This window comes from Mizuhopecten yessoensis, unplaced genomic scaffold (assembly GCF_002113885.1).
Source record: "Mizuhopecten yessoensis strain PY_sf001 unplaced genomic scaffold, ASM211388v2 scaffold10651, whole genome shotgun sequence".
NCBI classification, from domain to species: Eukaryota; Metazoa; Mollusca; class Bivalvia; order Pectinida; family Pectinidae; genus Mizuhopecten; species Mizuhopecten yessoensis.
Window position 1 is genome coordinate 1,631,250 of NW_018408653.1, and position 21,209 is coordinate 1,652,458.

The following is a 21,209-nucleotide window of genomic DNA, read 5'->3' on the forward strand; positions in this document are numbered from 1 at the left end:
CTAAACCTGTTGTTGAGCCTCCCGATTAAGTTTTTAGCTTTATGTAACTGTTAGTCGCAAATTAATTATTAACCCTGTCACCCCTATGTAACTTTAGTAGACTCTACCATACATTGATCTGGATGAGTCCATTATGGTCTACAGTGGTGAAAGGGTTAAGAACATCTTTTACACTGCTGCTTTGAACACAAGTCATGTAAAACACAGTCATAAAATTAAGTATTCTCAAAATTGAAATGATTTTCAGTCATGCTGTGATGCGTTTTCTATTTAGTCCACACATTTGTCTTTTAAACAGAAACATGTGAAGAAAGGCTGTGAAGATTTAAATGTAGTTTTAGCACTGAGTGTAGGGGATTCACTTCAAAAATAAGTCGCTTAAGATATAAGGTGTAAGTCTCACTAGGATCCGTAGGCAGGGCCTAATAGGGAAGACATCTGGAACTGGAGTGATTCATAAAAATAACGCTGAAGTTTGACATATATTAATGTAGCATCCCTTGGTCAAGGTGATTCCATTTTATGTCATCAGAGATGACGGCTCTCTTAACCAGAGAGGTTGGCCAATAGAGGACTAGGGTAAATGTGTAAAAGACTACTTCCAAAGAATGGCTTGACCTGTTTTAACACAATCTAGTATTGGACCATCCCTATTCCAAGGAAATATGATTTGCGTAAATGAAGAAAATGATCACATGAGGTAGACAGGCAGAGTGGAAATATTGAGTATTTAAATAACTACTCTGAAGAATACTTTTCTGTCATTTGTTTCAAAGACAGATGCATACTTTTACAGGAGAATACCCTGCCTGAGGCATCAAAGTTGGTGGATTTTTTTGTCACCATAATTTTACAACTCAATAGTAAACGTGACAAATCTGGAGACATTCCCAACGCTGAGGAGGTACTTACCATGAACTCCAACGATATATCTAAACAGGTCAGTTATCAATTCAGGTCAACATTCTACAGGGTTGGCTAGAACATTTAACTACAGCCTTCAGATTTAATCAGGAAAAAAATATTCATGCTTTCAGATATTTTTAAGATAAATATGACATTAAGTTTAACAAAATAAGCCTTTTCAGCCATAATTGGCAAAGTTGAATGGGAATATATATATATTTATTTTTTTGACAATTCTTTTTTCTACCATTTATGTGTAGAATAGCTACTTCCATTTATCTACTGCACAAAGGCTACAATATTTGAATTGATGAGATTATTTAAACCAAAAGAAGTTCCTGTATATCGTTTTCTATTGCATATTTTGTTGGTATTGGGTCACCAATTTACCGACGCGCTAATCTGTTAAACCTCGATAATACGCTAGAATTAAAGGGCACTAAAATACGTACGTTAACAGTTTATGAGCTGTTTTATCAATATTTTTATAAGCTGACTTTTTGGACTTATATAACCCTTTTTGATGTTGTCACCGTCAGTCTCCCGAAGAAAATTTGAAAGTGAAAGTCCGAAAGTTGACCTGTCGACCAGTACCACTTGGTGCCGGACATCAACATGTGGCTTTAGTGCGCAACGGTGACCTATACACCTGGGGTCGCACTTCCCACGGCAGGTAAACACAGAGCTTTAATACACTTCATTACATTTAACAGGATTTAACAGAATGCTCAGCTTCAGACATATTTAAAAACAAACATAGGTATCAGTTTGATTTAAGACGCAAATGCACAAATTTACAATCTGATTTTCAAATTGCTGTAAAAATCATTACAACTTTACATTAATTTGAGATTATTGAAACTCCTTTTAGGTAGAATGGTGGAATAATCTATGCATGTACATACAATATAAGTTACGATTTGATTTACCCTGACCTTACCTGATGTGTTACAGGTTGGGCCACGGAGACCTGGCTCCAGACAACACTGTATCTCCCCCCTGTAGGGTGGAAACTCTCCACATGCTCCAGGTTCGGGTCATCTCCGTAGCTTGTGGCGGTGAACACACGCTAGCCCTCACACAGCAGGGGGTACGTATATCATATATTACCTGTGGTGTTTCATTAGTCTGTCATTTTATTTAAAAGACTACGAGGCAAGGTCATTGGAAAGGATGTTAACTAAGTTGTGTATGAAGCATCTCTAGATCAGAGGGCTTCAAATGTTTTAAAGGAAGGTTATGTGACCTAACATCTTAAGGACTTCTGTACCACTGCCAAAAACTGTAACTAAGTGTTGAAAACTGTTATTTCCAGTATGCCTATAACCTTACTAAATCATTTCTGAAAAGAAAACCATACATTGCAGGACTTTTATGAAAAATGATGACGATGAATTTAACAAAATATTATCAACAAGAGTTTTCTGTGCGTAAAAAAATCAGCAGGTCTAGACCGGGATTCACACTATTGACTTGAGATTGTTATGCTATCTCTGTAACCAATTGAGCTACGGAGTCAACAGAAGTGTACTAGCCTGAATGTATTGAAATGGAAGTTGACAGGTGTTTGCGTGGAGGTCATCATGCTAAAAATATGGTTTTGTATGGGTTGACAGGTGTTTGCGTGGGGGTCATCATGCTAAAAACATGGTTTTGTATGGGTTGACAGGTGTTTGCGTGGGGGTCATCATGCTAAAAACATGGTTTTGTATGGGTTGACAGGTGTTTGCGTGGGGGTCATCATGCTAAAAACATGGTTTTGTATGGGTTGACAGGTGTTTGCGTGGGGGTCATCATGCTAAAAACATGGTTTTGTATGGGTTGACAGGTGTTTGCGTGGGGGTCATCATGCTAAAAACATGGTTTTGTATGGGTTGACAGGTGTTTGCGTGGGGGTCATCATGCTAAAAACATGGTTTTGTATGGGTTGACAGGTGTTTGCGTGGGGGTCATCATGCTAAAAACATGGTTTTGTATGGGTTGACAGGTGTTTGCGTGGGGGTCATCATGCTAAAAACATGGTTTTGTATGGGTTGACAGGTGTTTGCGTGGGGGTCATCATGCTAAAAACATGGTTTTGTATGGGTTGACAGGTGTTTGCGTGGGGGTCATCATGCTAAAAACATGGTTTTGTATGGGTTGACAGGTGTTTGCGTGGGGGTCATCATGCTAAAAACATGGTTTTGTATGGGTTGACAGGTGTTTGCGTGGGGGTCATCATGCTAAAAACATGGTTTTGTATGGGTTGACAGGTGTTTGCGTGGGGGTCATCATGCTAAAAACATGGTTTTGTATGGGTTGACAGGTGTTTGCGTGGGGGTCATCATGCTAAAAACATGGTTTTGTATGGGTTGACAGGTGTTTGCGTGGGGGTCATCATGCTAAAAACATGGTTTTGTATGGGTTGACAGGTGTTTGCGTGGGGGTCATCATGCTAAAAACATGGTTTTGTATGGGTTGACAGGTGTTTGCGTGGGGGTCATCATGCTAAAAACATGGTTTTGTATGGGTTGACAGGTGTTTGCGTGGGGGTCATCATGCTAAAAACATGGTTTTGTATGGGTTGACAGGTGTTTGCGTGGGGGTCATCATGCTAAAAACATGGTTTTGTATGGGTTGACAGGTGTTTGCGTGGGGGTCATCATGCTAAAAACATGGTTTTGTATGGGTTGACAGGTGTTTGCGTGGGGGTCATCATGCTAAAAACATGGTTTTGTATGGGTTGACAGGTGTTTGCGTGGGGGTCATCATGCTAAAAACATGGTTTTGTATGGGTTGACAGGTGTTTGCGTGGGGGTCATCATGCTAAAAACATGGTTTTGTATGGGTTGACAGGTGTTTGCGTGGGGGTCATCATGCTAAAAACATGGTTTTGTATGGGTTGACAGGTGTTTGCGTGGGGGTCATCATGCTAAAAACATGGTTTTGTATGGGTTGACAGGTGTTTGCGTGGGGGTCATCATGCTAAAAACATGGTTTTGTATGGGTTGACAGGTGTTTGCGTGGGGGTCATCATGCTAAAAACATGGTTTTGTATGGGTTGACAGGTGTTTGCGTGGGGGTCATCATGCTAAAAACATGGTTTTGTATGGGTTGACAGGTGTTTGCGTGGGGGTCATCATGCTAAAAACATGGTTTTGTATGGGTTGACAGGTGTTTGCGTGGGGGTCATCATGCTAAAAACATGGTTTTGTATGGGTTGACAGGTGTTTGCGTGGGGGTCATCATGCTAAAAACATGGTTTTGTATGGGTTGACAGGTGTTTGCGTGGGGGTCATCATGCTAAAAACATGGTTTTGTATGGGTTGACAGGTGTTTGCGTGGGGGTCATCATGCTAAAAACATGGTTTTGTATGGGTTGACAGGTGTTTGCGTGGGGGTCATCATGCTAAAAACATGGTTTTGTATGGGTTGACAGGTGTTTGCGTGGGGGTCATCATGCTAAAAACATGGTTTTGTATGGGTTGACAGGTGTTTGCGTGGGGGTCATCATGCTAAAAACATGGTTTTGTATGGGTTGACAGGTGTTTGCGTGGGGGTCATCATGCTAAAAACATGGTTTTGTATGGGTTGACAGGTGTTTGCGTGGGGGTCATCATGCTAAAAACATGGTTTTGTATGGGTTGACAGGTGTTTGCGTGGGGGTCATCATGCTAAAAACATGGTTTTGTATGGGTTGACAGGTGTTTGCGTGGGGGTCATCATGCTAAAAACATGGTTTTGTATGGGTTGACAGGTGTTTGCGTGGGGGTCATCATGCTAAAAACATGGTTTTGTATGGGTTGACAGGTGTTTGCGTGGGGGTCATCATGCTAAAAACATGGTTTTGTATGGGTTGACAGGTGTTTGCGTGGGGGTCATCATGCTAAAAACATGGTTTTGTATGGGTTGACAGGTGTTTGCGTGGGGGTCATCATGCTAAAAACATGGTTTTGTATGGGTTGACAGGTGTTTGCGTGGGGGTCATCATGCTAAAAACATGGTTTTGTATGGGTTGACAGGTGTTTGCGTGGGGGTCATCATGCTAAAAACATGGTTTTGTATGGGTTGACAGGTGTTTGCGTGGGGGTCATCATGCTAAAAACATGGTTTTGTATGGGTTGACAGGTGTTTGCGTGGGGGTCATCATGCTAAAAACATGGTTTTGTATGGGTTGACAGGTGTTTGCGTGGGGGTCATCATGCTAAAAACATGGTTTTGTATGGGTTGACAGGTGTTTGCGTGGGGGTCATCATGCTAAAAACATGGTTTTGTATGGGTTGACAGGTGTTTGCGTGGGGGTCATCATGCTAAAAACATGGTTTTGTATGGGTTGACAGGTGTTTGCGTGGGGGTCATCATGCTAAAAACATGGTTTTGTATGGGTTGACAGGTGTTTGCGTGGGGGTCATCATGCTAAAAACATGGTTTTGTATGGGTTGACAGGTGTTTGCGTGGGGGTCATCATGCTAAAAACATGGTTTTGTATGGGTTGACAGGTGTTTGCGTGGGGGTCATCATGCTAAAAACATGGTTTTGTATGGGTTGACAGGTGTTTGCGTGGGGGTCATCATGCTAAAAACATGGTTTTGTATGGGTTGACAGGTGTTTGCGTGGGGGTCATCATGCTAAAAACATGGTTTTGTATGGGTTGACAGGTGTTTGCGTGGGGGTCATCATGCTAAAAACATGGTTTTGTATGGGTTGACAGGTGTTTGCGTGGGGGTCATCATGCTAAAAACATGGTTTTGTATGGGTTGACAGGTGTTTGCGTGGGGGTCATCATGCTAAAAACATGGTTTTGTATGGGTTGACAGGTGTTTGCGTGGGGGTCATCATGCTAAAAACATGGTTTTGTATGGGTTGACAGGTGTTTGCGTGGGGGTCATCATGCTAAAAACATGGTTTTGTATGGGTTGACAGGTGTTTGCGTGGGGGTCATCATGCTAAAAACATGGTTTTGTATGGGTTGACAGGTGTTTGCGTGGGGGTCATCATGCTAAAAACATGGTTTTGTATGGGTTGACAGGTGTTTGCGTGGGGGTCATCATGCTAAAAACATGGTTTTGTATGGGTTGACAGGTGTTTGCGTGGGGGTCATCATGCTAAAAACATGGTTTTGTATGGGTTGACAGGTGTTTGCGTGGGGGTCATCATGCTAAAAACATGGTTTTGTATGGGTTGACAGGTGTTTGCGTGGGGGTCATCATGCTAAAAACATGGTTTTGTATGGGTTGACAGGTGTTTGCGTGGGGGTCATCATGCTAAAAACATGGTTTTGTATGGGTTGACAGGTGTTTGCGTGGGGGTCATCATGCTAAAAACATGGTTTTGTATGGGTTGACAGGTGTTTGCGTGGGGGTCATCATGCTAAAAACATGGTTTTGTATGGGTTGACAGGTGTTTGCGTGGGGGTCATCATGCTAAAAACATGGTTTTGTATGGGTTGACAGGTGTTTGCGTGGGGGTCATCATGCTAAAAACATGGTTTTGTATGGGTTGACAGGTGTTTGCGTGGGGGTCATCATGCTAAAAACATGGTTTTGTATGGGTTGACAGGTGTTTGCGTGGGGGTCATCATGCTAAAAACATGGTTTTGTATGGGTTGACAGGTGTTTGCGTGGGGGTCATCATGCTAAAAACATGGTTTTGTATGGGTTGACAGGTGTTTGCGTGGGGGTCATCATGCTAAAAACATGGTTTTGTATGGGTTGACAGGTGTTTGCGTGGGGGTCATCATGCTAAAAACATGGTTTTGTATGGGTTGACAGGTGTTTGCGTGGGGGTCATCATGCTAAAAACATGGTTTTGTATGGGTTGACAGGTGTTTGTGTGGGGGTCATCATGCTAAAAACATGGTTTTGTATGGGTTGACAGGTGTTTGCGTGGGGGTCATCCCAGTATGGTCAGGTTGGAATCGGTACGAGACATATCTACAGCCGACCCATGCAGGTCAACAAGCTCTCGTCCGTCCAGTGTGTGAGTGTGGAGACCGGTCAATATCACTCCCTGGCTCTGACTGTTGATGGAGAGTAAGTAAACTCACTGACCGGCTGGTCAAACCCTTGTAATCTAGCGACCACAACTAGAGTGGAAACTTTCAGTCGATGTTAATCTTATCTCATAACAAATGGTATCACCCAAAAATATTGATCAGTTTGTAGAAAATATTTAAATTTTTGGTATATTTTTATGGAGATACTTGGATTAATACTTAAAGAAAATTCTGACTTCTTGATAAAATTTGAGATATTTGAGTATGCTCAGACAAGGAATGAGTTAATATTTTTAAAAAAGAAAGTTATCACAGGTTTACCTTGTTACTGCTACTTTCTAACATCAGCACATCGGGAAATTTAGATTAATTTCATAGCCATTTTATAGAGGGACTCCCATTTGACAACTAGATCCAATGAGTCTCTGGTTTAATGAGAAAGGCAATCTCTACAACTACTGGTAAGAATGTGAAATAAAGATAAATATTTGATTCTGAATTAAATGATCTAATATCTTTTTTATCTAATATACCTGGTATTTCAGAGTTTATAGCTGGGGCTGGGGAGTTCATGGACAGCTCGGTCATGGTAGTATAGAGGACGCTTTGGTCCCGTCCCACGTACAGGCACTGTCAGACAAACAGATCATCAGGGTGTGTGGAGGATACTGTCATACCGTGGCCCTCTCCTCTGAGGTAAGTGTCAGACAAACAGATCATCAGGGTGTGTGGAGGATACTGTCATACCGTGGCCCTCTCCTCTCAGGTAAGTGTCAGACAAACAGATCATCAGGGTGTGTGGAGGATACTGTCATACCGTGGCCCTCTCCTCTGAGGTAAGTGTCAGACAAACAGATCATCAGGGTGTGTGGAGGGTACTGTCATACCGTGGCCCTCTCCTCTCAGGTAAGTGTCAGACAAACAGATCATCAGGGTGTGTGGAGGATACTGTCATACCGTGGCCCTCTCCTCTGAGGTAAGTGTCAGACAAACAGATCATCAGGGTGTGTGGAGGATACTGTCATACCGTGGCCCTCTCCTCTCAGGTAAGTGTCAGACAAACAGATCATCAGGGTGTGTGGAGGATACTGTCATACCGTGGCCCTCTCCTCTGAGGTAAGTGTCAGACAAACAGATCATCAGGGTGTGTGGAGGATACTGTCATACCGTGGCCCTCTCCTCTCAGGTAAGTGTCAGACAAACAGATCATCAGGGTGTGTGGAGGATACTGTCATACCGTGGCCCTCTCCTCTCAGGTAAGTGTCAGACAAACAGATCATCAGGGTGTGTGGAGGATACTGTCATACCGTGGCCCTCTCCTCTCAGGTAAGTGTCAGACAAACAGATCATCAGGGTGTGTGGAGGATACTGTCATACCGTGGCCCTCTCCTCTCAGGTAAGTGTCAGACAAACAGATCATCAGGGTGTGTGGAGGATACTGTCATACCGTGGCCCTCTCCTCTCAGGTAAGTGTCAGACAAACAGATCATCAGGGTGTGTGGAGGATACTGTCATACCGTGGCCCTCTCCTCTCAGGTAAGTGTCAGACAAACAGATCATCAGGGTGTGTGGAGGATACTGTCATACCGTGGCCCTCTCCTCTCAGGTAAGTGTCAGACAAACAGATCATCAGGGTGTGTGGAGGATACTGTCATACCGTGGCCCTCTCCTCTCAGGTAAGTGTCAGACAAACAGATCATCAGGGTGTGTGGAGGATACTGTCATACCGTGGCCCTCTCCTCTCAGGTAAGTGTCAGACAAACAGATCATCAGGGTGTGTGGAGGATACTGTCATACCGTGGCCCTCTCCTCTCAGGTAAGTGTCAGACAAACAGATCATCAGGGTGTGTGGAGGATACTGTCATACCGTGGCCCTCTCCTCTCAGGTAAGTGTCAGACAAACAGATCATCAGGGTGTGTGGAGGATACTGTCATACCGTGGCCCTCTCCTCTCAGGTAAGTGTCAGACAAACAGATCATCAGGGTGTGTGGAGGATACTGTCATACCGTGGCCCTCTCCTCTCAGGTAAGTGTCAGACAAACAGATCATCAGGGTGTGTGGAGGATACTGTCATACCGTGGCCCTCTCCTCTCAGGTAAGTGTCAGACAAACAGATCATCAGGGTGTGTGGAGGATACTGTCATACCGTGGCCCTCTCCTCTCAGGTAAGTGTCAGACAAACAGATCATCAGGGTGTGTGGAGGATACTGTCATACCGTGGCCCTCTCCTCTCAGGTAAGTGTCAGACAAACAGATCATCAGGGTGTGTGGAGGATACTGTCATACCGTGGCCCTCTCCTCTCAGGTAAGTGTCAGACAAACAGATCATCAGGGTGTGTGGAGGATACTGTCATACCGTGGCCCTCTCCTCTCAGGTAAGTGTCAGACAAACAGATCATCAGGGTGTGTGGAGGATACTGTCATACCGTGGCCCTCTCCTCTCAGGTAAGTGTCAGACAAACAGATCATCAGGGTGTGTGGAGGATACTGTCATACCGTGGCCCTCTCCTCTCAGGTAAGTGTCAGACAAACAGATCATCAGGGTGTTTGAAGGATACTGTCATACCGTGGCCCTCTCCTCTCAGGTAAGTGTCAGACAAACAGATCATTAGGGTGTGTGGAGGATACTGTCATACCGTGGCCCTCTCCTCTCGGGTAAGTGTGAGAACCTTACATATGCTGTTTTTCTAAAAGTTGTTCTTGTTTGTTGACAAATGCTGCTTACTTCTTCATTTGAAATTGCTTCAAATAAAAGGGAGTTGTATTAGTACAGATTCTTCTGATTCTAAGACATCTTGTCTGGAGCCATCACTTGAAAACCATAGGGTGCTCGGATGGCGCAGTGGAAAGGGCACTTGCCTTTAACCAATGCGGCCGGGGTTCGATTCCCAGATTGGACGTGGAAAGGTATGGGGTTACCTGCCCGCCCACTTGCGTTTTCTCCGGGTTCTCCGATTTCCTCCAACATCAAGACCTCCTGCACGCTAACCTCCAGGCCAACAAGAGTGATTAATATAAGTTGAAATAACTTGTTTCATATTTGTTGTAAATAAATAAAGTTTATATAATAATAATAATATAATATAAACCATTTTAGAAATATCTCAATGAAACTTGAAGGATACTTTCATCACCGACAATATGCAGTACACTGTATTTAGTTCAATATGACCTTCACCTCTAGGTTAAAGGTGAAATAATTGCAAAATTTTAAGTGAAATGTTATTAGGACTTATACATTTTGAACCTGTGATTGAAGATATGTTAGTTGTTGAAACACAGAAGTATACCTTCATTAATAATAACTTTCCATTACATGTATCTGCTCATAAGGGGAGATACATTTTATTTGAAGTATTCTGTTTCTGTATACAGGGAGAGGTGTACTCGTTTGGGTGTGGATTCTTTGGCCAGCTTGGTTTGGCAACAAACAAAAAACAGACATTACCAGTGAGAATACACGCTTTGAAGGGGAAGGTGGTCTTAGTCAGCACCAAGTTCTTCCACAATGTAAGTATCAACAAAACAAATTCTTTATCAGCTCAAAATATGTTATGAGGATGGCTACATTCAAATACCTGGTAAAATAACTTTTAAATTTGAAATAAGATATTTAAAAAATTTGAGTTGCAGTTACTGGGGTTCAGCTTCATGTACCTTTCATCGGACCTTTTAACTTGGTTTTAAAATAAGTAACATGTAAGTCTGTGACATTACCATGAACTGGGGTCTGGTCAGTGTATGTATTTCAGGTTTTAAAAAGGGTGTAAAATGGATTGCCTTTTGCCAGATCGCAGTCACGCAGAGTAACCATGTGTTCTCCTGGGGTTGCCATCCATTCAACCTCCGATTTGCGGCACATTCCATCCGTAAGGCACGCCAGGCCGGTGCTGTGGTCGGGGATCCTGTCGACCACTTCCTACTGCCAGATCTAGTCGACACCTGCTTTGTACATGGCCGTATTACCCAGGTAGTGACAATACATCAGACATGTCAATCACACGATAGACAATATTGTTTAAGAAGTTTAATTCATAATTAGGGCCCTGTATCGGAGATACGGGTGCCCTATAGTAATCACTATAGTAATCACTATAGTAATCACTATGAACATTTTGTTATGACATGATGAAGCAAAGTTGATCAGAATTAAACAAGGAGTCAACCTGACCAAATGTCAAGGTCATTAGGTCAAAGGTCAAGGTTAATTTTTTTAGCTTTGCACTAATGAGCATTTTATGACATTATGAAGCAAAGTTATTCAGAATTAAACAAAGAGACACATTGAGGTAAAAAGTTGAGGTCAAAGTTTAAGGTCATTAGATTCAAAAGTCAAGGTCAAATTTTGCATATTTTCACTGATGAACATTTTGTTAAGACATGATGAAGCAAAAATGATCAAAGTTTAACAAGGAGTCAACCTGACCAAATGTCAAGGTCTTTGGGTCAAAGGTGACGGTTAAATTTTGTATCTTTTCACTGGTGAACATTTTGGTATGACAATTTGAAGCAATGTTGCTCATAATTAAACAAGGAGTCAATTGACCAAAGGTCAAGATCACTGGGTCAAAGGTCACAATCAAATTTTGTATCTTTTCCCTGATGAACATTTTGTTATGACTTTATGAAGCAAAGTTGGTCCGNGTAATATTTTACTACAATCAGCCATTTCTGGTCTGTATATATAAAAGTAAACCACAGTGGTAATATTTTACTACAATCAGCCATTTCTGGTCTGTATATATAAAAGTAAACCACAGTGGTAATATTTTACTACAATCAGCCATTTCTGGTCTGTATATATAAAAGTAAACCACAGTGGTAATATTTTACTACAATCAGCCATTTCTGGTCTGTATATATAAAAGTAAACCACAGTGGTAATATTTTACTACAATCAGCCATTTCTGGTCTGTATATATAAAAGTAAACCACAGTGGTAATATTTTACTACAATCAGCCATTTCTGGTCTGTATATATAAAAGTAAACCACAGTGGTAATATTTTACTACAATCAGCCATTTCTGGTCTGTATATATAAAAGTAAACCACAGTGGTAATATTTTACTACAATCAGCCATTTCTGGTCTGTATATATAAAAGTAAACCACAGTGGTAATATTTTACTACAATCAGCCATTTCTGGTCTGTATATATAAAAGTAAACCACAGTGGTAATATTTTACTACAATCAGCCATTTCTGGTCTGTATATATAGAAGTAAACCACAGTGGTAATATGTTATCAGGCTATTCTGTATCTCAGTATTGATGTGTCCTATTTAGGGAGTTAATATGTATCTTCCACTTAAACTGAATTAATGTGAAACTTAAATAAAACCATGTCCTGTAAAGACAGGTTAAGACAGGTATAACTTACATTTGGGAAAATATGTCCTATTTAGACAAGAAAATCTATGGTGAAGACAAATTCTGCTTAGACAGGTATAACTTATATTTGTGAAGATGTGTACTATTTAGACAAATACAACTCATGATGAATACATATACTGTATAGACAGGAATACTAATTATGGTGAACACTCGTCCTGTCAAACAGGTATAACTTATATTTGTGAAGACATGTCATGTTTATACAAATATAACTTTTTTCAAACAGGTATATTTAGACAGGTACAATCCATGGTGAAAACATATCCTTATTAAACTGGTAAAACTTATGGTGATAACATGTCTGATTATACAGGTAAAATGTATAATTGTGAAGACATGTCATGGTTAGATAGGTAAAACTTATGGTGAGAACATGACCTTTTAAAGATGGTTTTATATACTGCAGGCTGTTTGTGGCAGCTCCCACTCGGCACTGGTCACTTTGGACGGAGACGTGTATACCTGGGGTAGAAACATGGACGGACAGATCGGAAACAACACAAGACAGGACATGGTCAGTAAAGGAATGACTCTCTCATGGAGCAGTGTCCTTCTGTCACCAACTATTCTTTTGAAAAAGCTAATAGAACCATAAGGCAAAGAGTCATAATTGTCCCATATGGGATAAAGGACTATCATTTGTTCAAATAGATGACCATGACCCACTTTCAATAAGGTCACAGTAAAACTATTTCCTTATATGATTTCTGTCAATGATTGAAATTCAGCACTGCAACCAAATGTTCAAAATATTTTCTAAAAAAGCTGCATTTTAAATATTTGTTAGCAACTTGTTTTATTTATTGTTTAAAGAAAATTCCGAGTATGGTGACTAATATAAATGATCGCAGTGTGACACACATCACCATTGGAGGAGAGTTCAACATCGCACAGGACTCCGACGGACTTGTCTGGGGCTGGGGAAAGAATGACATGGGTCAGGTAATTCATATCACAGAAGTAGGTCAAAACGTTATAAAATGAACATCATTGGAAAACTCAGAGAAAAAAAACTATTTGTCTACACATCATAATTGTTTATTTACACATGATTTATTAACAGCTGACAACAATTTGTTCACTGTTGATAACTATTGCAAAGGGGGACAACCAACCAACCTACAGCACAGTGACCATTAGTTAAATGCCAAATCATTGTTATGCTTGTAAGCATCAAACCTTTTCAAACTTTATCAAGAGAGTTTGTTATTTCCATTAGCTTACGAAACCCATGTGACTTGTATGAAAGGATTTGCTTGTGTCATATAATAATATGTGTTGATGTGGGAAATAAAACCAAGTGAACTGTTTTTGTCACTGTAAGGTAAAACAGGAGAAGTTAGAACCGTCCCCCACCACCTCCACCCACAAGGTCATCAAGACCCACAACAGACGGCGCGCAGGTAGTGGCATCACTGAGCTCCTTTTACCCACGGTCTGTCAGGGATTTCCGAATGCCAAACCAACTTCATCACTATGGCGACCATCTCATCTGACAAGGTCCGGGTCATATGATGGTTCAGATGGAGAAACATGGGTAAGTTGTTTGAAGGTGAAGGTCACTGTTACTATAAAAAGTTTTCATTTTACATACAATAACTTGAAATCCATTACTACTTTTAATGTTCAAATGTCATGCACAATTAAAGTTTCATACATTCTTAACTTACAGAAAAGGTCAAGGGCACATTTGCTATAAATAGATTTCAAGTGTCAAGATTCCTTAAACCTTTATGTGTACAAACTTATATACTACTGTGCTATATGGGATTGTTTACATGTCATTGTATAAAATGTCAAGGTCATTGATACCATAAAAAGGACTGAGTAGTCACTGTTTCTGTTGAAGTCAAAGATATAATGTTGATATTATTCAATTATAGCCTTTGGCTGAGGTCGATACCTGGATTTATCGACCTGAGAAAAGATATATTGACAGAGGACGCAGGTATCGACCCAAGTTAAAGGCTACAATTGTTTTATTATTTTCAAAACAGTAATGTAAGCAATCTGGGGAAAAAACACAAGAAAAAGCAACGGAATTGGGACGGTGCGTTCGTCTTGAGACGGGTCATAATTCTATTTTTAGAAATCATTTGTCGGAAATGATATGAAAAAACAATAATAATTAATATTTTACATTTGCTTTGCATTGTCACTTTATAAACCTACCAACATAAGTTATAAGACCATAACTCTGGCTAATTATCACAATGTCAATATAATTGTGATATCAGAATGAAGAAGATAGAATGGCAATATTAATACTGCTTGCCGGGAAGAAATGTAAATTCAAGTATAGACTACATTCTGTTAATAGTTACAGTCTTATAATACCTTACAGGGTTACAAAAGGAAAAAAAAGGTAGGAGTAATCAGAATGAACCAATGCACGTTATTTGGTTTGTCTGATCCAGCTGGTCAAAATTATGGAAACAAAACTGAACATATTACATATATTTGTGGTTGCTACGGCGACCACAATCTATCATATTTATATTATAGACCTGATTGTTACATATTTGAAGTTGTCACTTGTACTTGTAGAATATTATAGGATTGCTTCTAAATCATCAATGTAGGGATTTAAGTAAAATAATTCTTAATATTGAGGTTGACTTTTTCTCCACAGTGGTCTGAGGACAACCAAGATGACGTCCAGTTAGATCTTCTTCCTGACCTCCAATCACTTGGCAACAGAAAGTATGGCCGTATCACCATACATGAAGTCTTACAGGTATTTATTTTGTTGATTTATTATGTCATTGTCTTGTAAACAATTAAATATACACATAACAATGATAAGGAATTAATTATAATTATTTCTCAAGTTCAACAACCGTAGAAGTCTTACACCAGATACATATGATTGGTTGATGCTTTCTAGACATCAAGGCAGCATTTGTTTAGCGTGATCCAAACGGGTGAACTCGTTAGACCAGATATTTCTAACTATTTTCTTTAGGTTGGTAAGTATGGATTGTGAAAGGCTACATGAATCCTTTCACAATAGTTGGACCAGAGTTGTTCGTTTAAGAAATAAGGTCAGAGGTAGTAATCTGATGCTGCTTTCAGGTGATACGCAAAAGGGGCCCAAGTTACTGCATATATTGTAAAAGATGTATTAGTTTGCCTTACAAGCGTCAGCTGTAGGGAATTTCCCTTTAGCTTAGCAGTAGAGCATCGGGCTGGAGAGCCAAGGGTCACGGGTTCGAGCCCCAGCTATGGCACTATCTTTATCACTTTTCCTCGTCCTACTACATATTGAGCACATCGCAGTGAGATAGGAACTCCACCAATTTATTTGTTTTATTTTAATTGAAAGAATGGAATATTTGAAAGAAGATTGAAGACTTTTTTCTTTTAATCAGATTTTATTGATAGATGAAAAATAATTATTAAAAAAGAAATGGGATATTTTTTGTGTCTAAAACAATAAACCTTCTGTGGTCCCACAGCACCTGTCTGAGTTGTGTAACTGTATGAAGATACTGCGACAGTGTGTGAACGTTGAAGACTGGCTCAGTGCTGCCTATGTCTGTCTCTACCAAAACAATTATGCACAGGTAAGTTTTAATACAGTGAAAGTTTTATTTCTGGTTAAACTTATGAAAGGTTAAGTTTTGAAACCCCACAAACAAAAAGTGGTGCTGGATATTGGAATCAATCTGCTAATATTGGTTTTCATTACATTTTACCTACACGTATTATCCACGTTAAAGGGCCATTAATCCTACGGGTATTCATTTATGCTTTTTTAAGAGCAGTGGTCAGGGTCACTTTGACTCGGTAGTTTGAAAAGCTTTCCAAGCCACAACTTGTGTAACTCTTTTTTATGAATTCTCAAGAACACATCACTCACACAAGTGCCATGAACCCTATAATTTTTGAAGTCAAAGGTCAAAGGTCATGCGGTCGCTTAATACTTTAAAATACATTTGGACAATAACTGATATGAGTGCTCACAACACTTCCGTACCTTGTAAGGAACAAGGTGCAAGCAAGAAGGATTTCCTTTGATTTGGATAACTTGCCCTGGATAGACTCTCGAACATCTATGACTAAGTATTAAACAAAGCATAGCGGAATCAAGTCAATTAGGTACATATATAACAACTATTGTACACACGCTTACAGCGTAGCCGAATCAACATCGATTTGTTGACAACTCGTTCACATTTTACACCTTTGTGTGCATACGCTTCACTGGTCATTTGTCTGATGAAGGTGACAGAGTACATACCATACTAGTCATCGAAACGTCACATAGAAACACTTATTAGTTGTGTATCAAGAAACTTTTCATAATTTACCCTGGTAAATAACATTAATAAATGTGTTGTGTGGGGGTATAACATTTCTGTCGAATTCATCTTTTAAAAAAAGCTCTTTGCTGGACCCTGGTGTTGTAGTACTGTGTTTAACACTAAAGTTAGATTTCATGTGACTGGGAATGCTGCATATTGTATATAAATCATTGTGTAACCCCGTACAGGCCCTGGCCTTCCATCTGAAGGCACTGTCCTCCTACTCCATGGTGTTTGGCAGTGATTTCCTACAGAGTACGGAGAGAGTCGTCCAGCACTATCTCAGGTTAGCCTAATATTTTAATGTGGTGAAAAATATCTATCATTAAGATACTCGAATCAAAACTGAAAATTAAAATTGTCTCAACCTCTTCACATAAAATAATGAGTAGAGTTGCATTTAATTCTATAAAAAAAAAAATTTGAAAATGATGTATGTACTATTGTTGACATTTAACCTTTAATCATGTGAAATAGTGTGAGTGTCATTCTATGAATGTGATATTTGACCTTTAATCCTTTTTGTCAGACTTTGTATAACACAAGAGCTGCCAGCCTCCCAGAAAGAGGAGAACTACAGACTTGTCCTTATACAGGTAAAGTTACCAATATTGAGTGGGTTTATGCTCAGTGGTAAGGGAGACAGGTTAAAAAATGTATATCAGGCTTTTGTATGTAGAGTAGCAGACTTTCTTTAGCTCTCAGAAAACAAATGCTCGAATCGAAGATCTGGTGTTCAAGATATATAACAAATAGAATTTCTAAGTTGATGTTTATCTTATAAATGTGCTTTTAGATGCTGGAACACTGGGAGAAACATGACTTGTCTGTCAGCAGTCTGGAGGTTTTACTGGCGGACCACATGGACAGTGTGTGCTGTATTCTCAGTACATTCCTTTTCTGGTCAGTATAGCAAATTTATCTTTATCGATCCTTTACTTAAGTTTTCATCCATAAATAATGACAATGTAACCTTTGCTTTATAAATAAAAGATGAAAAATATTGAAAAATACATTATTTCCTATTTTCTTAAACGAAAAATGAGTACCGTAAAAATCTGTGTAATTTGCGCAGGTACTTTTTGAGGGTGAAAATCTAAAAAAAAAAAAAAAAGCTTCTACTCAAATATTTTAGATTAAAAATAATTCTCAAAATTTATAATAAAAATCAATGTCACTGATGAAATTCATATTGAAGGAAAAATCCAAGGACTGATGATGGAGGAGAGACCATGGAAATGCCGATTTGCATAGGCGTTTCTGGCCAATTTATGATGCATTTTACTACTAAGTTCTGTCTCCATGTCCTCCAAAAGGTCTTTGATAAAATGCTTCTCTCCGACTTTGAAAAGAGATACCCAGTCAGTTACGGATCATTAAAAAGATTACTGACCTGTCGGATAGGGTCAAGCGAATCCGACCTTGACCTTCAGCCAGGTGATAAACTTGTACCGTTCGATCAACTGTGGCAAGATGTGGTTCGAAACCTTCAAAAGGGTTCAGAATCACGTGACTATATATACATCACGCGAACAGATATTGATCACATGACGGAGAAACTTGGGCAGACCCAAGGACCGCAGTCCATCCAGGAGGAAGTGAACTCACAGGAGCCAAATGCGGTGCTGTTCACATGTGGTCACCACTATACACGACGGAACTTCATGGATGAAGTGACGGTCAAGTTCAACAAGGAGCTCTCCCAGGGCCCGTCCAGCCTCCCGGGGAGTGCTTCTCTATTGATGCAGTACTACTGTAGGCAGGGATTACTTCCCCTGGCTTGTCCAAAGTGTGTACTTAATACACTGCATACTGCAATGTAGGTTTCATTCCATGGGTCTGATTAGGTCAGTAGTTAACTCAAACATTCACCCCCACATGTTTAAACTGGACTTACCAAGTCTTTGATTTGGTAAGGTTCAAATGTGACTTTAGGGGTGAATGAGTTGAGGATGGATGTTTAGTGTTTTTTAGCAGTATTTTACTGTTTAAAAGATATGAAGCTTTATGGTTATTTTTCAAGCATCCATGAAGTTCTGACCTTTTTATTAATACCACTAATGAAATAGAATTCTGAGGATCAGTGGCAAAATAATGCCAAATATTTTTTGACTTACATTGGGCCAATAAAAAATAAGCTGCCCTATAACGCTTATATTATACCTGTCATGCTGTTTGCAGTGAACAAAAAGATGAAAGCTATGGTAGTGGATGTATATAGTTGACTGTTAATATCAAGGCAAGGTAAAGCCTGAAAATCCTTGATATGAAAGTAGACCCGTCCTTCCTATACAACACAAACTGACCATGTGCCACAAGTTTCTTACATACTGTCCTGATTGGATTGTGAAGGGTAGCAAATTGCGAAGGATTGCTTAAATGTATCTTACTGTTTGTATGCCACATAAAAGGTTTTTAATGCATTATATATAACAGAAATGTTTGTCAATAATGCTTGAAAATACTGAAAATCAGAGGCTACATATTTTAAGGTAGTCAGTGTTACTTTTAAACCTGATTGATTTATCAAAGGGTCAAGTGATTTAAATGAAATTATATCAAGATTCTATTTATTCAAATGTATTTGACGCACTGCATGTTGAGGAAGCCTAAGATATTTTTTCTGATTTCTATGATTGTCAAAATATCCCCAATTTTTCAATGTTTATTTACCTTGGTGCTTTGTGAATTGTGTTACCATTTCTCCCCAATGAATTGGTTACCATGTTTTTTTACAAGATTTACAGAGATTTACATATGATTGTAATTAGAATAAGTGATGATCAATTATCATGTTTATCTAAAGATTTAAACTTTATTGTTATTTCAACTTAAATACTCTTGTTGGCCCGAGTGTAAGTGCACGGGGTGGGGTTAATGTGTGAGGAAACCGGAGTACCCAGAGAAAACCTTCATGGTAGGGTAGGTGATCCCATACCTTTTCACGTCCAATCAGGGAATCTGACCCTAGCCACCTTGGTGAAAGGCGGGTGTATCTTTAACTGCGGGATACGACCACCTATAGAGTAAGTTGTAGAGGTTCTCCGAGATTTAAGGCCAGTAATCATGTTATCTAAGTGGAATTAGTCAAAGAGGTTCCCCACAATGTGATGTTTGGTTATGACTTTGCTATAAATCTTATTAATTGTTTGATATTTTAAAAGGCACAAGATTTACCAAAGGTATTTGAAAATCTGAAATCAAATAATGAGAATTAGTTAAATATGACAGTCAATACTCACGAGTTGGGGATCTGTTTTCTCCCTTTAGCATTTATAATTTGTTTAAATCAATGAATTTCTACAAAAATGTACTTCCCAGCTTGAAAAAAAAATAGGCATTATTTTCTTATATATGTGTTTAATATGATGTCACAAAACTTTGTGAATGTTCTAAGTTCACACAAAGATTGTTATTAACAAACGACAAAGCTCCCAATGAGTTACCCACATATGGGTACATGTATATCATATGTTTAACCTAAGTGTTGCAGTTGTGTAATTATGGAAGAAAATTCATGCTAGAAAGTTTTACTGGTTGTGTCCAGGTACAGAGGCCAGCTATTGATTGATAGGGGAAATTTACTCCAGGTTGATACGAAATTTACTCCAGGTGGATATGAAATCTACTCCAGGTTGATATGAAATTTACTCCAGGTGGATATGAAATCTACTCCAGGTGGATATGAAATTTACTCCAGGTGGATATGAAATCTACTCCAGGTTGATATGAAATTTACTCCAGGTTGATACGAAATTTACTCCAGGTGGATATGAAATCTACTCCAGGTGGATATGAAATCTACTCCAGGTGGATATGAAATCCACTCCAGGTGGATATGAAATTTACTCCAGGTGGATATGACTTAGTATTATTAGCTTATATCAGTTCCACCTTTCCAATAACTTCTAGCTTTAAACTTTTGTAACTTATACAAAACTGTTGGCATGTCATGGTTCATGGATATTCCTAGCTAATGGTTACCTTACCAATCATAGTATATTCTAATTGCAAATATCTCATAAGGATATTTAATAATTAGTTTAATGCTATGTTACAAACTTTTTATAATTCTTCCATATTTTTTGAAAGACTGCAATAATTCTATGAAACTTTCTTTAAAACTAATATTTACTACCACTACATGGTGTTCTGTGTACCATTTTCAAGTCTTACATCTGAACGTCAAGGTCACAATATTTTTTTCAGATGTATGTGTTGCAACTACTTAAATTGTGAGAGAGCTGGATTATGGGGACAATTTAGGACTGACTGTAGACTACTGTGACTGGAGGTGTCGACAGTGAAGAGGATACATCATACTTGCCATCATTAGTTCCCCACCGGTTCTTTATTTTGACCTCTGACTGCAATCATTGGAAAAATAGCCCTTTTCTGTATCAGGATACTTTCTGTACTGTAGGTTGATACTGAGATAGGTGTACAGCTCGGTAAGAAATCATTACCGGTGGGGGACTAGTACAGCTCGGTAAGAAATCATTACCGGTGGGGGACTAGTACAGCTGGGTAAGAAATCATTACCGGTGGGGGTCTAGTACAGCTCGGTAAGAAATCATTACCGGTGGGGGACTAGTACAGCTCGGTAAGAAATCATTACCGGTGGGGG

General features: G+C 39.5%; 1 protein-coding gene across 2 annotated transcripts in view; it reads left to right on the forward strand.

Moving 5' to 3' along the window:
• The window catches only part of LOC110461685, a 32,025-nt gene extending 10,949 nt beyond the window's left edge, over nt 1-21,076 (forward strand). The window contains exons 16-32 of one of the 2 annotated variants that reach the window (XR_002464169.1): nt 797-940; nt 1,446-1,579; nt 1,861-1,996; nt 6,763-6,917; nt 7,426-7,576; nt 10,257-10,391; nt 10,672-10,851; nt 12,682-12,789; nt 13,089-13,217; nt 13,600-13,812; nt 14,908-15,012; nt 15,734-15,841; nt 16,771-16,868; nt 17,112-17,178; nt 17,379-17,485; nt 17,781-20,172; nt 20,217-21,076. Coding sequence is in view for 1 of the 2 variants with exons in the window: in XM_021515288.1 (XP_021370963.1) it covers nt 797-940; nt 1,446-1,579; nt 1,861-1,996; nt 6,763-6,917; nt 7,426-7,576; nt 10,257-10,391; nt 10,672-10,851; nt 12,682-12,789; nt 13,089-13,217; nt 13,600-13,812; nt 14,908-15,012; nt 15,734-15,841; nt 16,771-16,868; nt 17,112-17,178; nt 17,379-17,485; nt 17,781-18,405 (2,595 nt within the window). In the remaining variant the exon portion in view is untranslated. Of the gene's footprint in view, nt 1-796; nt 941-1,445; nt 1,580-1,860; nt 1,997-6,762; nt 6,918-7,425; nt 7,577-10,256; nt 10,392-10,671; nt 10,852-12,681; nt 12,790-13,088; nt 13,218-13,599; nt 13,813-14,907; nt 15,013-15,733; nt 15,842-16,770; nt 16,869-17,111; nt 17,179-17,378; nt 17,486-17,780 lie in introns of both variants that reach the window. The other variant, XM_021515288.1, reaches the window with a different exon arrangement.
• The last annotated feature ends 133 nt before the right edge of the window (nt 21,077-21,209 follow it).